Raw genomic sequence first — 15,206 nt, forward strand, 5'->3', positions numbered from 1 at the left:
GTTTCAGTAGAGTGCAGAGGGCAGAAGCCAGATTGTAAGGGGTCAAGAAGAGAGGTAGCAGAGAGATACTGGATAAAATGAGAATAGACCAAGTGTTCTAAGATTTTAGAGATGAAGGGGAGGTTAGAGATGGGTCGATAGTAGCACAGGATGGGTCCAGCGAGGATTTTTTCAATAGCGGGGTTATGACAGCATGCTTGAAAGAGGATGGGAAAATTCCAGAAGAGAGTGAAAGAGATTAAATATTTTAGTAAGGTAAATTGTGACAGTAGGAGATAGTATGTGACTGGAGAAGGTGTGTGGGGAAGGGATCTGTACTGCAGGTCCTAGGTCGAGACGAAGAAAGTAGCTGGGAGATGAGAATGGACAGTCTGAAGTGCAGTTGATGAGGGTATCAGAACTATGGTAGGTGTGGGAATCAATGTCACCTGGGGATTGGGCAGTTATTTGTTAATGGATCTTATGGAAATAAGTGTCCAGGTCATCAGCACTAAGGTCTGTGAATGGCGTCTGCACCTTGGGTGTTAGTAAGGAGTGAAAAGTTTCAAAGAACCTTTTAGGGTTACAGGAGAGAGAAGAGATGAGGGCGGTGAAATAGACTTTTTTGGTGAGGTAAAGGGCAGAACTATAAATTTTAAGCATAAATTTGAAGTGGAGAAAATCTGCAGGTGAACGTGATTTTCTCCACAGACGTTCAAGCACACATAGAGCCCGGCCAGCCAGATTTCATGGGGGGACAGGAACTGTATGAGCAGACTGGCTCTTCAGTTCATTTTAGGAGGCCGTATTTCTGTAACTGGAGTTTATACATTCAAAACCCAGGTTCTAGCCACCCCCCTGGTGGCACAACACAAGGTGTTACCTACCTAAAAATTACCATAAGGGAAGACTATTAAAATATTTTTGTAGCACTTTGTACTGTAACAATAAAAATCTGGAAAAAATGTGGAAAACAAACACATTTTGCCTCGTTTGTTTATAGTTTCCCAGAAAAAAATATCCAAAAATAAAAATTACAGAAAAATAATTATTTATCACCAAAAATTATTTAAATAAACCAAATGAAAAAAAAAATGTTATAGCCCTCCAAATCAAATGTCCAACAAGCAAAAATATGTTTGTCCTGAACCATACAAATGGCTTGATCCTTGAATTAAACAATAAAATGGATCCATCTGATGGTGGACAACAATTGAGCCTGTGTCCAAATTCACTATCTATTATTTTTTTATCTCTGACATTGGGGAACAAAAAAGTTGGGCTCGAAGGACTTTTTCAACTTCAATTTCATTTGAGCCAGACAGACTCTGATGCAGATGTGAACATAACCTCAGTTTTTTGGGAAAGAAAGCATATTGTTGACTCGCCCATGACTCGCCCATGTGTCTCCAAGTCAAACGTTGCTTGAACTCGAAACACACTGGTGAATCATATTCAACAATAATGCTTTCGATCCATAAGTACTTACTAATACCTGGAACAGGCCACATCATCATCGCTGCACCATGTGGCTGTCCCTTTAATCCCAATACCACTAACTTTCCTTCTTCCACCTGAATAAAGGCATCCTTTGTGAACAGCTTGAAAACGGAGGTTCCAGCCATGTGTTCTGCCTTCAGAATGAAGTACTGATCAGGCACAGTCAATGGCACAATAAACAACAATTAAGTCCAATGACTCACGGTTGACGTCTTTTATGGAGTCAGTTACTTTTGACTCCATCTGGACCAGTCTTGAATGTTTCTTTCAGCTTTGGAACTTGTCACATGGAAATTTTTGTCTACTTACTTTTACACCATAGCTCTCCTTTTTTCTGTGGTAATATATTCACATGCAAATATAATGTGCCATAAAATGAAACGCCATCTGGAGGGCCCCATATTCTCTGCCTTCCATATTTACTTAACAATGCCTTTCAAAGACTATCCTTATATACCAGATCAGCTTTACACTACTCCCATATACAGTGCTAACAAGATTTCCATCACAATAGTAGAGGTAACATGACTGAAGAGGCTATCCAGACGATATTTCCTTTAGAAAACACAAGGTTTAGAATATTATAAAATCACCAATCGTCAATCTGACACCACTTCCATTTGACATGTGAAAAACTAAATGCACCTCCATTACTTTATTGGGACATTGTAATGCCTACATGTTACATTTTTTAAATTACTTTCTTAGAATGCTGTGTTGTCACACTGTACACTGTAATTTATTTGTGTGTGCATTATTCCTGTACTACAATATCATAGTGGGTATTATGCCTGTATTGTGACATTACTGTGTGTATCTTCCTGGTACCGGAACATCACTATGTATATTATCTCTGTACTGTGACATCACTGTATGTATTATCTCTGTACTGTGACATAAATGGGTGCATTATTCCTGTATTGTAGTATTACCAGGCATGTCAAACTCAGGGTACCCCGAGGGCCACAGGAGTAACAAGAGGTTGTTGCGAGGGCCGCACACAGCAGCTAATGTCACACACGTATTTTAACAGCAGTCATGAAAGCAAAATATGAAGTAGTAATATGTAACAGCAACATATATTTGCAGTGCGCAACAGCAACTAATATATTTAACAAAAATACAGCAATTAAAAACTAAACATTTATTTGCTATCATTTTTTTCAATCTTTTTTAGTGTTTTGTCCTGAGGCTTGACACCTCTTTGTGCTAACAATTGTTGGTATATCAGGCTGAAATGACAACGCAGTGCCTACTTTGATCAAAGATGATAAGTGGTGATCAGTCAGCCTTGTTCTCTGAGAAGATTTTGTTAGTTTCATAAAAGAAAATTATCTGTTTACATATACACCCTTCATCTGCCCCCAGTTTCATGTCCCCTCCATCTCTGCCCCCAGTTTCATGTCCCCTCCATCTCTGTCCCCAGATTCATGTCCCCCTCCATCTCTGCCCCAGATTCATGTCCCTCCCATCTCTGCCCCCCAGATTCATGTCCCCCCATCTCTGCTCCCATATTCATGTCCCTTCTCCATCTCTGCCCCCAGATACATGTCCCCTCCATCTCTGCCCCCAGATTCATGTCCCTCCATCTCTGCCCCCAGATTCATGTCCCTCCATCTCTGCCCCCAGATTCATGTCCCTCCATCTCTGCCCCCAGATTCATGTCCCTCCATCTCTGCCCCCAGATTCATGTCCTCTCCATCTCTGCTCCCAGTGTCATGCCGTCCCCTCCTTCATCTGCCCCCAGTTTCACGTTCCACCTCTATGTGTACACACAAACTTACCTTCTCCGACGACTTTGAGTCCTCGCTCCCCCGCCGCACTCTCTCTCTCTCGCACGCGCTAACAGTTGTAGACACGATGTGACGTCTTCACGTCACATCATATCTACACATCTAAACTTTAGAGACAAAATTTGAGACTTTTGTGCGGGCCGCAGATATGCCTGTAAAGGGCCGCATGTTTGACATGCCTGGTATTACTGTATGGATTATATCTGTCCTATGACATCAACATGTGCATTATCCCTGTACTGTGACATCACTGTGTGCATTATCCCTGTACTGTGGTACCACTTAGTATAGTATCCCTGTACTGGTACATCACTGTGTGCATCACCTCTGTTTGTGAATATAACCGTGTGCATTATTCCTGTACTGTAACATTGCTGTATGCATTATCTCTGTACTGTGACATCACTGTGTGCATTATCCCTGTACTGTAGCATTACTGTGTGGATTATATCTGTCCTATGACATCACCATGTGCATTATCCCTGTACTGTGTCATCACTGTGTGCATTATCCCTTTACTGTAACATCGCTGTGTTCAGTATATCTGTTCTTTGACATCACCATGTGCATTATCCCTGTACTTTGTCATCACTGTATGCATTATCTCTATACTGTGACATAAATGTGTGCATTATCCCTGTACTGTAAAATCACTGTACACATTATCCCTGTACTGTGATATCACCATATGTTTATCCTAGTACTGTGATACCACTGTGTGCATTATCCACCGTGTTTTACAGTCCTTTCAAAGTGGATGGGATTCTAGCAAATCCAATCCACGCATTTCAGAAAAATACGAGCAGTGGTTTCCCTATAGGTAAAATAGGGACAGAAATCCCATTCACTTTGCTGATACTGTAAAATGCCATGGTTTTTGCCATGGTGTTTCCACTGCAGCCAAACCGTGGTGATTAGACAACATGGGACCCAGCCTAAGGTAGTCAAGGTAGAACATGGCCCAACCAGTTTTTCTATGGGGCCCCTTATTACATGTTACACCCCTGATGACCCACTTGTAAACAATGAGTGGGAAGACAGCTGGAGTATCTGTGCTGTATTGGTGGATGATTTGTGAGCTGAGTAGTCTGTTTTTTTCTTATTTTATAATATTTGATTTTTTTTTCTAAAATTCGGATGACCCTTGTAATATAACAAGGAACGAATAGTCAGAATATTTTTAGATCCAATCCTAGTTAAGAGGATTGCATCAAAAATTGCATCATAACTGCCATGTGTAAACAAGGCCTAAGTGTTAAAAAATTAGAAAACTGAAAAAACATCTAATAAATTCTACATTCTGCGCTGTATATTATATTTTTTGCTGGATTTTACTAGGTTTATTATGCTCGTCCTTTCTGTTCATTTAGATTGATCAAAAGATATTAAAGTACTAAATGTCCAACCAATCCAGACTCATGTAATGTAGTGTATGCAGCTAACATCCTTCCTTACTTGATGATGTGTAATGTTACAGCCCCATAAGTAAATCTCAGTCCTTAGCCCTCCCTCATTGCTTCCATTGGGCAGGAGGCGGTGTTCTGCTGATCAGTTAAATTCTTCCCAAATTTTTTCTCTGGCTTGCAGAGACTGCAGATCTTGTGTGAATGTGTTCTATGGTGGAGTAGACGTTTCCTCTCTAAACTCTTTTCACTGAAACTAAATAGTAAAAGTGCACAGGAAACAGGAGTCGAGGAGAAGAATAAACACTGGTTAAAGAAAACTTGTGTCATTTCCTTCAGTCAGGAGTGCACGTCTATCAATCTGTACTCATCACTCCTTCAAACAAAGGACCAAGAAGAAAATGAGGAAGAAAACTATGAACATCTGATCCAGCAGATGCTTTAGGAGGACAACTCATTCCAACACATAGAAATGGAGGTGTAAATTTTAGCAGAAGAGACAAGGTAATAACTAAGTTGTCCCCAAGCCTTTCAATGTCCCTACTGTACTGAATGTATAGACTCCCATATGGACCGGAATCCCATATACTGCACATACATGTGTAACTATTATAGGTATTTGGCATGGGCTGAGGTTTGGGCGTGTGTTGCTGCACTATGTTCTGGTACTAGAAAGTTTGGCAGGAAAACTTTGTTCTTTTTGCAGGAAACTTTGGATGAGTTTGCTCCAGTTTCTGCTGCATTTTCCCACCAGTACGGTTTACTTTACTTACAATGTGTTGCTTAGAGGGAAAGTTTAACCCTTCAAGTGCTGAACTGTGTTGCTGATGTTTTTAATTCCCACAAAAAGCAGCAAATCTACTTTGTTTCCCTATTAACCTGCATTGATACAGCTGAGTACATGAATTTAGGGAGTAACATTGAAGCATTTGTTCAAAGAGCCAAAACAGACTACCAAAAGATTTCAGGAAACCAAATGTTCAGCTCTGCGACGAAAGAAATGTTGGGGAGTGGGGGAGGGTTCAGACATACATGACTCAGAGGGATGTTATATCTAGGGAGATAATAAAAACCCTGTGGTCTATATTTACTGTAATGTACTTGTAATGTTAATACATAAATATTTAATGTATGCTTTTTTGGCAGATATTAGACATATTACAAATCTATATCATATATAGGGCATAGTTACATGAGCTTTATTTTTAGGAAACTTTTTATCTCCTTTTAGCCTATTCTGCAGCTCTGAGCAAGGCTACATATCTGAACAAGAACGTAAGCAACATCACATCCTGGCATAGCCAAATCATTGTATCTCATCCTTCTACCAGCAGGTGAGATGTGATGTGACCATGACTGGAGATTGTAGTCTTGCTTCAGTGCCCCAGTGGTAATATTAGGACATATATAAGAATAAGTAGTCTGCCCCCACTTCCATGCTGCAGCATTGATATTGCTACAAAGGCAACTAACATTACTGCATAGCCAAGTTCATGGACATCAATGGAAGCTACTAAGGGGTTACTGAAGAGAGATGGTCCAATCCTGGTTGGTTCCATCATCTTTGCTATGGAGGACTCCCCTCTCCATAGGAACTGCATTGTTGAAAAATAAGGGGGTGGAGATTTGGCCAAGGATTCATACAAGAGCCTTTCTGGTATGGGTGGCAAATCCCAGCATTGTAATGTAATTCTTCTGTGTACGCCACTATCTATGGCCCTTATCAAAATACTATTTGTCCCTTCTAGAGTGAACTATCTCTCTATGTATTTCTTTGTAGGGACTAGATTTCCAGGCCGTAACATATCATAGGCTATGAATGTATGATCCTGGGGGTTCAATCACTGCAGTACCCAACAAAGCATCGATCTTGTCCACACCTTGAGGCTGTGTCTGTTTCTGAAACTTTGACTTATTCACTTCCACAAAGTGGAATCAGGCCTAATATATCATATGCAATAGAGAAGAGACTGACCTAGTAGTCGGCCTACAACCGGAGGAAACACAGATTAGTCGCTGGTTTTATGAGACGAGTTTTGTAGACTTTTCTTCCATCCCTTTTTGTATTTCGGAGTGCAACCTACCGTACACTGGCCACCATCTGTATGTACAGCTGTATAGTACTACAGATAACAACTGTGTCAGTACTTCACGTGATTTTCCTCAGATTCTGATTCGTAAACCTGGGCTCGAAATATAAGCAATATGGAAGACTTGTAAAATAGTATTTCACTAGCTGACCGTGTACTTGTCCTATTGGTTGGTTAATAGTGAATTTATGATTAGATTTTAATTGGTATTGTATTGTTTTTAATGTCAGTGACTTCAAGTTCTGGAAATACCCGACCACTGCTCGCGATGATGATATTGCATTATAGTGAGGGCTAATACTGTCGAGTCCTCATGAATGTTATTTTCTGACATGTCTCTTATGGTAGAATTCCTTAGTTATAAATCATGAAGTTAGTTATCATGTTGCCGTCAGGTTACGCGTACATTTTTGGAAACATGTGCATGTTAGCATATTATTACTTTTTGTACATAAATCACACATGAATCGGCCCATTACTTATTTTACAAGACTGAAGTTTAGCAGTAGCAGCTGTCACTAGGGCCCCATTCCCACAACCCTCTTACACTAGGAGACAGCAGTCCTCAAGCTATTCTACCATACATATGAATACGTGTGCTTAAATTGTACATGGATTCTATACAATATGATGTAATATAATTAATGGCACATGATGTTAAGTGTTGAACCTAGGTATAATATTAGCAGTGGGGCAATAGAGCTGAATATGCTTGATACATTAAGAGGAGAGAAGCAGAGAAAAATATTTTGAGCAATGATATTGCTTTAAGGCAACCTACCATGATGAACATGCTACTGAATCTGCAGGCAAATGTTAGTAAAGATTCTTTAAAATTGTAATCTGGTAATGACACCAGTCTGACACCAGTGACATTTCCTAAAGCAGCTGTTATGGCAGTTTTTGAAAAAATGAAGGAAATCGTCATCATTTTGCATCAGATTTCCAACGCTCACTGACCACTCACCTAAATATGGTAGTTTATCTATTGGTCCCACATAGTTAATAGGATCTGTCGACCTTATACCTACAATGACATCTCATGTAAATGTTCACATAAACAAACTACAGTCCAATGTCCAAAGATATTTCCCAGTCCCCACCGGACCATCAGTAAAGGGGTTTGTGATAAATTAAAGTTGCTCCTGGGGCTCTCATCCTTGAGGAAATCTCTAGAAATGGCAGCCTCCAAGAGCTACGTTTTCCATCCTCTAAAGTTGACTCTGCCAAGACCTTATGTATTGAAAGCATGATGATTTGTGAAAATGAATATAAGTTACAAAAAGTATTTCAGGCTAAAGTGGAAGTTTATGTCACAATACCGCCAAAGGCTTTACAGGCTCTATTATACTAGTTCATCATGTGCAGATTTCTTTGGGCCAGTACAATTTATTTACCAATGCCCCCATTATCTTTGTGTTATCACTATGATTATGCTTCTTATCGCTATGTACTATCACACTTGTTGTTTCTGTCTATTGCAGATAATAGCGCAATGAATAGGACTATAATATTACGTCTGGCAATCTTGCTGGCAGTGTGGTTAATATGTGCTTCTGACCAATCTCAGAAGAGAGCGCCTCAGAGGGACAGTGGAACTAGTGCTACATCTCACAATGGAAGAACTGTACCTTCCCATAGACAGAACGGCCATATACTTATAAATCAAAATAAATCTGTAAATAGGGGGTTATTGAAAAGAAATTTATCCCAAGCTATGCAGCAAGATGAAGGGCAAATTCAGGTTAAAAGGGCCAACACACAACAAAGGCCTGGTGTTCGGCAACCACAAGCTCGGATGCTGAAAGATGACAGTGCAACATCTGCACGCTCTAGAACAGCACGTTTTCCATCTACTGCAAGCTCACCTAATATTCTTGCTAGCTTTGCTGGGAAAAACAGAGTATGGATTATCTCTGCCCCTCATGCATCTGATGGCTATTACCGACTTATGATGAGCCTCCTGAAAAATGATGTGTATTGTGAACTTGCAGAAAGACATGTTCAACAGATTGTCATATTCCATGAGGAAGGAGAAGAAGGGGGTAAAATAAGACGAATTACAAATGAAGGAAAGATCGTAGAACAGCCGCTTGATCCAGCAATAGTACCAAAAATGATGGCTTCTTTAAAACTAGAAAAAGGAAAGTTTGGTATGGTTCTTCTTAAGAAGACTTTGCAAGTAGAGGAAAGGTATCCTTATCCTGTTCGTCTAGAAGCAATGTATGAAGTTGTGGATCAAAGTCCAATTAGGAGAATAGAAAAACTCAGGCAAAAAGGATTTGTACAAAAATGTAAAGCAGCTGGCGTGGAAGGACAAGTGTCTGAAGAAGGCGATAGTGGTGGTACAAGTGGGAGCAGTAGTACAAGAGGTACAAAACCTACGCAAGAAACTGTTCAAGTATCGGCGAAGAAGGAGGAGCCAAAAAGAAATGTAGTTCCTACAAGGATAACTAGGGTTAAAAGTACAAGAAAGCCGTTCATAGCACCGTCAACACCTTCAACCACAATCAAAACAACAACCATTGCTCCTTCCACAAAGGCCACTACACGCATCTTAACTACACCTTCAAGGCCTCCAACGACAGTGCCAACAACAGTTCCTACCACAACTCCAAAACCATGGACTACTAAGTCCTTTACCACATCAGAGTCTCACAGATTGCCTGTGGAAGCTGAAGTAACAACTCGAGATCCAGAAACAGCAGGGCGCTATTTTCCTGTGAGAACTGATAAACATAGAGATAGACAGCATGTGCAGACAGGAAAGCACTTTGCTACTACAAGCAAAACAAACAAACCAATGGTCCATGAGTCCCACACAGATGCTCCCGTTGTTTCAACAACCACTACAGAGCATTACACAAAAGAAAACACAGGGCGGTTTGGGGATAACCGCACAGATAGAAAGGACCACAGTTCTCATGATGTCACACCAAATCAAAGAAGACCTCAGAAGACTAAAACATCTAAAAAGAAAGGCATTGAGAAAATATTTACCAATGAATATGATGATAAACTTGATCCTGGCAAACCCACAACATCACAGGTCGAGGAGACCATAGAAGAAGTCAACATTCCACCCAAAAGAGGAAAAGAGACAAAAAAAGAGGAAAAACCTGAGAAGATTGATAAGAAGAAAAAGAAAGCTGATAAGTCAGATAAAACTCCGAAGAAAGAAAAAGCTGCTAAAAAAGACAAGTCTGATAAAAAAGTTAAGCCAGAGAAAGAACGGAACAAAAAGAATAAGAAGACATCGAAAGGTGATGAGGAATCCTATATAAAACCAGTGAAAAAAACATTCACAGAGCCCCCGAAAAGATCATTGGCAACATTTTTGGAAAATTTTGAAGGGAAACGAAGACTATTGGTAAGTCATTGCATTATTTACCAGAGAAATAAGCATTTATCATATTATCATATTTAGCATATTATCAGTCCTGTTGTTTAATGTAAATTGCTGAGTTTGTAAGATAAGATAAAATAAGATAATCCTTTAATAGTCTCACAGTGGGAAAATTTCAGTATGATACAGCAGCATAGTGATACAGATACAGGATAATAAAAACAGTAATATATTACAGATGTAGACACACATATACTGAGGAAAAGAAGATATACTAGGAGTCCATAGCAGCTAAGTAAGAGAAGAAAAAAGGAAGACTTCAGGGTCACTTAATTCTCTGTGCGGAGTGATCTTCGCTTGGTCTGATGTAGATTATACAGCCTGATCGCGGTTGGGGGGGAGGACCTACGATAGCGCTGCTTCTCACACTTGGAGTGAAGCAGACAGTCACTTACAGTGCTGCCAAGTGCCATCAAGTTCTCATACATGGGGTGGGATTTATTCTCCCACATGGAGCTCACCACGGACAATATCCTTAGGACAGGCTTTTAGTATTTTCTGAAATTAAAGAGTTTTTAGGGATTAGTTAAACATGGCTGCTTATATCCATAGACAATCCTGGTCCACAGGTTATGTGTGCAGCTTAGACCAATTTATTTCAAAAGAGCCAAACCGCGATACAAGATGTAACCCAGTAACAGGTGCAACATTTTTTGAAAGCCGGCATGTTTTTTATCTTAAACAACTCTTTGATAGGGTTACATGTAGATAGTTGGATGTAGATCTTTCATCATTTTGGGATGCATTGTATGTAAACAAACATAGACCTAATGCTTGCCATATGAGAACAAGTAGATATATTAGGCTTCCAATACAATACAATCAAAAACAGCAGATGAAATATATAAATATATATTACGAAATGTTTTGCTTTATATTCCACATATTTTTTTCAGATGTGTCAGGGAATCTGAGGGCAACTGAAAGGAGTTTTCTGTATTGATAAGTTATGCCATAAATATCTGATTTTTGAAGTCTAACCACTAGGGCTCCAATTGCTCACAATAATATACAGGCCACGTCACTCTTCTAAGCATTGTATCCCTTCGACATTGCATGACTTTACAAAGTAGACACACAATAACGTTCTGTCCTGAATTTATTCTATGTTTCCCTAGTGAAGTAAATGTAAACAATAGAGATGAGCGAGTAGTATTCGATCGAGTAGGTATTCGATCAAATACTACGGTATTCGAAATACTCGTACTCGATCGAGTATCACTCGCTATTCGTATGGAAAAATTCGATGCAGAACCAGCATTGATTGGCCGAATGCTATACAGTCGGCCAATCAACGCTGGTTCTTCTCCTACCTTTAGAAGTCTTCTCCGTGCAGCTTCCCCGCGGCGTCTTCCGGCTCTGAATTCACTCTGCCAGGCATCGGGCCTGGGCAGAACCGACTGCGCATGCCTGCTTGTAGTGCGGGCATGTGCAGTCAGCTCTGCCCAGGCCCGATGCATGGCAGAGTGAATTCAGAGCCAGAAGACGCTGCACGGAGAAGACTTCTCGGAGGATCCAGCCCGACCCTCACTCGAGGACTTGGTAAGTGTAATTTGATCGAACGTTGCCTACCCCTGAAACGAGCATTTTGCCCCCATAGAGTATAATAGGACTCGATATTTGAGTAGTCGAATATTGAGGGGCTACTCGAAACGAATTTTACATTTTACTGTTCGCTCATCTCTAGTAAGCAACTCTAAAAAATTCAGTAGCCCTGTTATTTCAGACCAATTGAGATCTAGTAGCCAATTGTACACCTATCAGTAGTCATAATTTTACCGATGAGCCGCAAAATTAAGCACCCCTGTACAATAAGTCAAGGAAAAAATTTGAAGTTTTGGTCATATTTTACAAAGTTATTCAAAACTACTTCAGAACGGGGCCCCACGGGACGGAAACGCTGCAATATGCCGGGACATCCCATGGGGCCTTAGCCTTAAAATGGTTTGCTAGTTTAGAAATAAATTTTGTAGAATAATAAAGACCATATTTCATAACAAGCAGATTATTTTTAGACCATATCTAATATTGCATATTTCCATAGTATAGTATAGTTCCACAGACTCTAATGGTAACAAATATACAGTATTATTAACTCATCTGGAGACTCTTTCATGTGAACCTATACTGAGAATTGTGTACAGATGCTTTTGTAAAATGATGTGCGAGATGTCCCACATACTGATGCCAAGAGTTATAGAGGCCACTAAGGCAAAGACTAGCTTAATATATACCATAGTGTATGCTTGAACATCTCATGTGTGTCACACAGCTTATCACAACTCCAAAGGAGGACAACAACATGTATTCCCAGCAACGTGATGAGTATCTGGAGACAGTTTGTGAGATGGCCATAAGAAAAATATCAATTATCACAATTTTTGGAACATTAACCAACAGCACAATGAAAATTGATCACTTCCAGCTAGGTAAGTCATTTTTCATATAGCCAATCAATACTTGGCCGTCAGAGAGGTAATAAGACAGCTAAAAACTTTTAATGGTTTTCTTGTTACTGTCACACAATGTCTAACTGAACAATTAAAGGTACATATTGGATTACCACCAGCCAACTATCTGATATGTATGGAGGTTTTGACTCTCCCCTGACAGAAGATTTAAGAGGAAAGGCGGGTCAGACATGTTACATAGTTACATAGTAGATGATGTTGGATGAAGACATCAGTCCATCAAGTCCAACCTATAACCCTACAATCCCTACAGTGTTGATCCAGGGGAAGGTAAAAAAGCCAATGAGGCTCATGCCAATTGCCCCATTTCAGGGAAAAAATTCCTTCCCGACTCCAATCTGGCAGTCAGTATAAAACCCTGAATTCAACTTACCTGATCATAATGTTTTCAGGGAGCTGCACTGCTGCCAGACACTCCTTGTTTTTTCCAGGAGCTGATATTTGGCCAAACAAGAGTTCATAGGAATGCTTCATTCTAATCACTTTCCCATCCCGGCAGAAAAATTATTGATGTCAGCAGTAACCTCGTATATACAGAAGTCATATTCAAGTCATATTGCTGACAATCAATATGACTTCTCTGAATATATACAGCTCAATTCAGGACCCATGTTGCAGTAACGCAGCTTTTTGTTGTTACAGGTTTTGTTGCTTTTTTTGAGCCTAAGCCAAATACTTATACTTCTATCTTCTGCTCAATCCATTGTTGGCTACGGCACAAAAAGATGCCACAAAATCTGCAACAAAAAATAGCTGTCTTTCCACAATCTAGGGCCTCAGCCTTAGGCCAGAGGCCGCACATGAAGTAAATACCGCAGCTTGGCTGTGGCAGAACTGCCGTGGAAAGAAAATGCAGTGTTTTTAGTCCCTGCAAAGTGGATGGGATTCTAGCAAATCCCAACCAGACATTGCGGAAATATACGCACGGCAGGAATGTTGCGATTTCCATTTTGGAAATCACAGCATGTCAAATATACCTACGAAAACTCTAGCGGTTTTCCTATAGGTATAATGGAAGCGGTTTCCTCTGCTGACTTTCTGTGTCTCCCCCAGCTCTTTTTTTGCTGTGGCCTGCTCCATGGGGCCTTAGCCTTAGGCAGTATTAATAAATCTGCCCCACTGTGTCCATCTCTGGAGACCTCACCCACAAAACAACATAGATTAAAAAAAAATGTAAAAAAAAATGGTGCAAAGGTGGGCTACAAAAATGGTGGAGGATTAGGCTATACTTAATAATTTCATGACTGGGTTATTTTCTCTTCTTCACAGCCAGACATAAGTTCAGGGTTTTTCATACATGTGGTTTAATAACTTATTTTTTCAGTAACACAAAGAGCTTTATTTTTATACTGTTTTTATTTTTGCATGCTTTTTCTTCATTTTAATATCAAAGAAGATGTAAACAATAAAGGAGATGAAATACGTACATTTTTCGTTACTGACAAATATTTGAAATAGTTTTCCGTACCGTAATTTCTAATTTTTACAAATGGTTTACCTATTGTTGTGTCACCAGGAGTGGGGCTAGGTCCTATGGCATAGGCAAGGTGGTGGCCAATGTAGTGACATTTGAGGGGCATTTTAATATTACTTTCTTCTACTGATTTCCCCTGATGCATTAGCCCCAGATACAGGAGGAACGCAGTCTCCTAGACTATGACTATACTACAGATCTGATCTGGGTCCACTAGGCAGGAGGGAGGTGTTTTTCATTAAAAAACAAAGCATAAGACCAAGCAAGCAGTATCTGATGTTATGTGAGGTGGGAGATCTGAAGCAATGTCAGTAAATATTATTTCACTAAAAGACTAGTTGAGTCTTAGAAAAAACTTCCAGCAGATGTGGTTGGGAAACCTTCAGAAAGTGAAGCTAAGCATGTCTGGGATAAACACATGGCTTTCCTAAAATAAAATAGTAGTAATATAAAAGACAGACTAGAAGGACCTTGTGTTCTTTTTCCGCCATCAATCTTCCAGGTATTTCTGTATTAACAATCATTGATCGCCATACATTTTCCATGGGGCTGTGTACAAGGCCCTTTAAGCCAGGTTCACACATGTTTTTTCGGGCCGGATTTTGACATGAAATCTGCGTCAGAATCTGGCTCAAAAAACCGCCTCCCATTGAATTCAACGGGTTTCTTTTTGCGCAAGCGGTTTGTTTCTGTTTGCGGAAAAAAGAAGTGGCATGCCCTTTCTTGATGCGGAATCCATGGATCAGCTACAGACATCCGCAGTGCGACACTCCCTCCCAACTAGGCCCATTCGTTTGGGCCTAATCCGGAGCTGAATGCCGCAACTGGATGCCAGTGCACCGTATGCATGCCTCCGCCTCAAAGTCCGGTCCAAAAAACCCCCGTGTGAACCTGACCTAAAACAGCATACAGAACACATGCACTCTCAACCAACCAAGCATACATGCATATAGGAGGGATAAGAAGGAACAACTGTCAGACAATTTTAGAACATAAGGCTTTTACTTGCTCACAGGTGCATCGTAAATACAACGGATACATAACTGAGATCTATAGTCTCCATAAACAACAGAATCTTATATATATTCCT

The 15,206-nt window shown here is 40.1% G+C and overlaps 1 protein-coding gene across 1 annotated transcript in view; it reads left to right on the top strand.

Annotated features, from left to right (window-relative positions):
- Positions 1 to 4,870: 4,870 nt before the first annotated feature.
- The window catches only part of CCDC80 (coiled-coil domain containing 80), a 72,257-nt gene continuing 61,921 nt past the window's right edge, over positions 4,871 to 15,206 (top strand). Inside the window, exons 1-3 of the mRNA XM_075264004.1 lie at positions 4,871 to 5,179; positions 8,250 to 10,135; positions 12,444 to 12,600. Coding sequence (XP_075120105.1) covers positions 8,261 to 10,135; positions 12,444 to 12,600 — 2,032 coding nt within the window. The 5' untranslated portion in view covers positions 4,871 to 5,179; positions 8,250 to 8,260. The remainder of the gene's footprint in view (positions 5,180 to 8,249; positions 10,136 to 12,443; positions 12,601 to 15,206) is intronic.

The sequence above is a fragment of the Leptodactylus fuscus genome, chromosome 2 (assembly GCF_031893055.1).
Source record: "Leptodactylus fuscus isolate aLepFus1 chromosome 2, aLepFus1.hap2, whole genome shotgun sequence".
NCBI lineage: Eukaryota > Metazoa > Chordata > Amphibia > Anura > Leptodactylidae > Leptodactylus > Leptodactylus fuscus.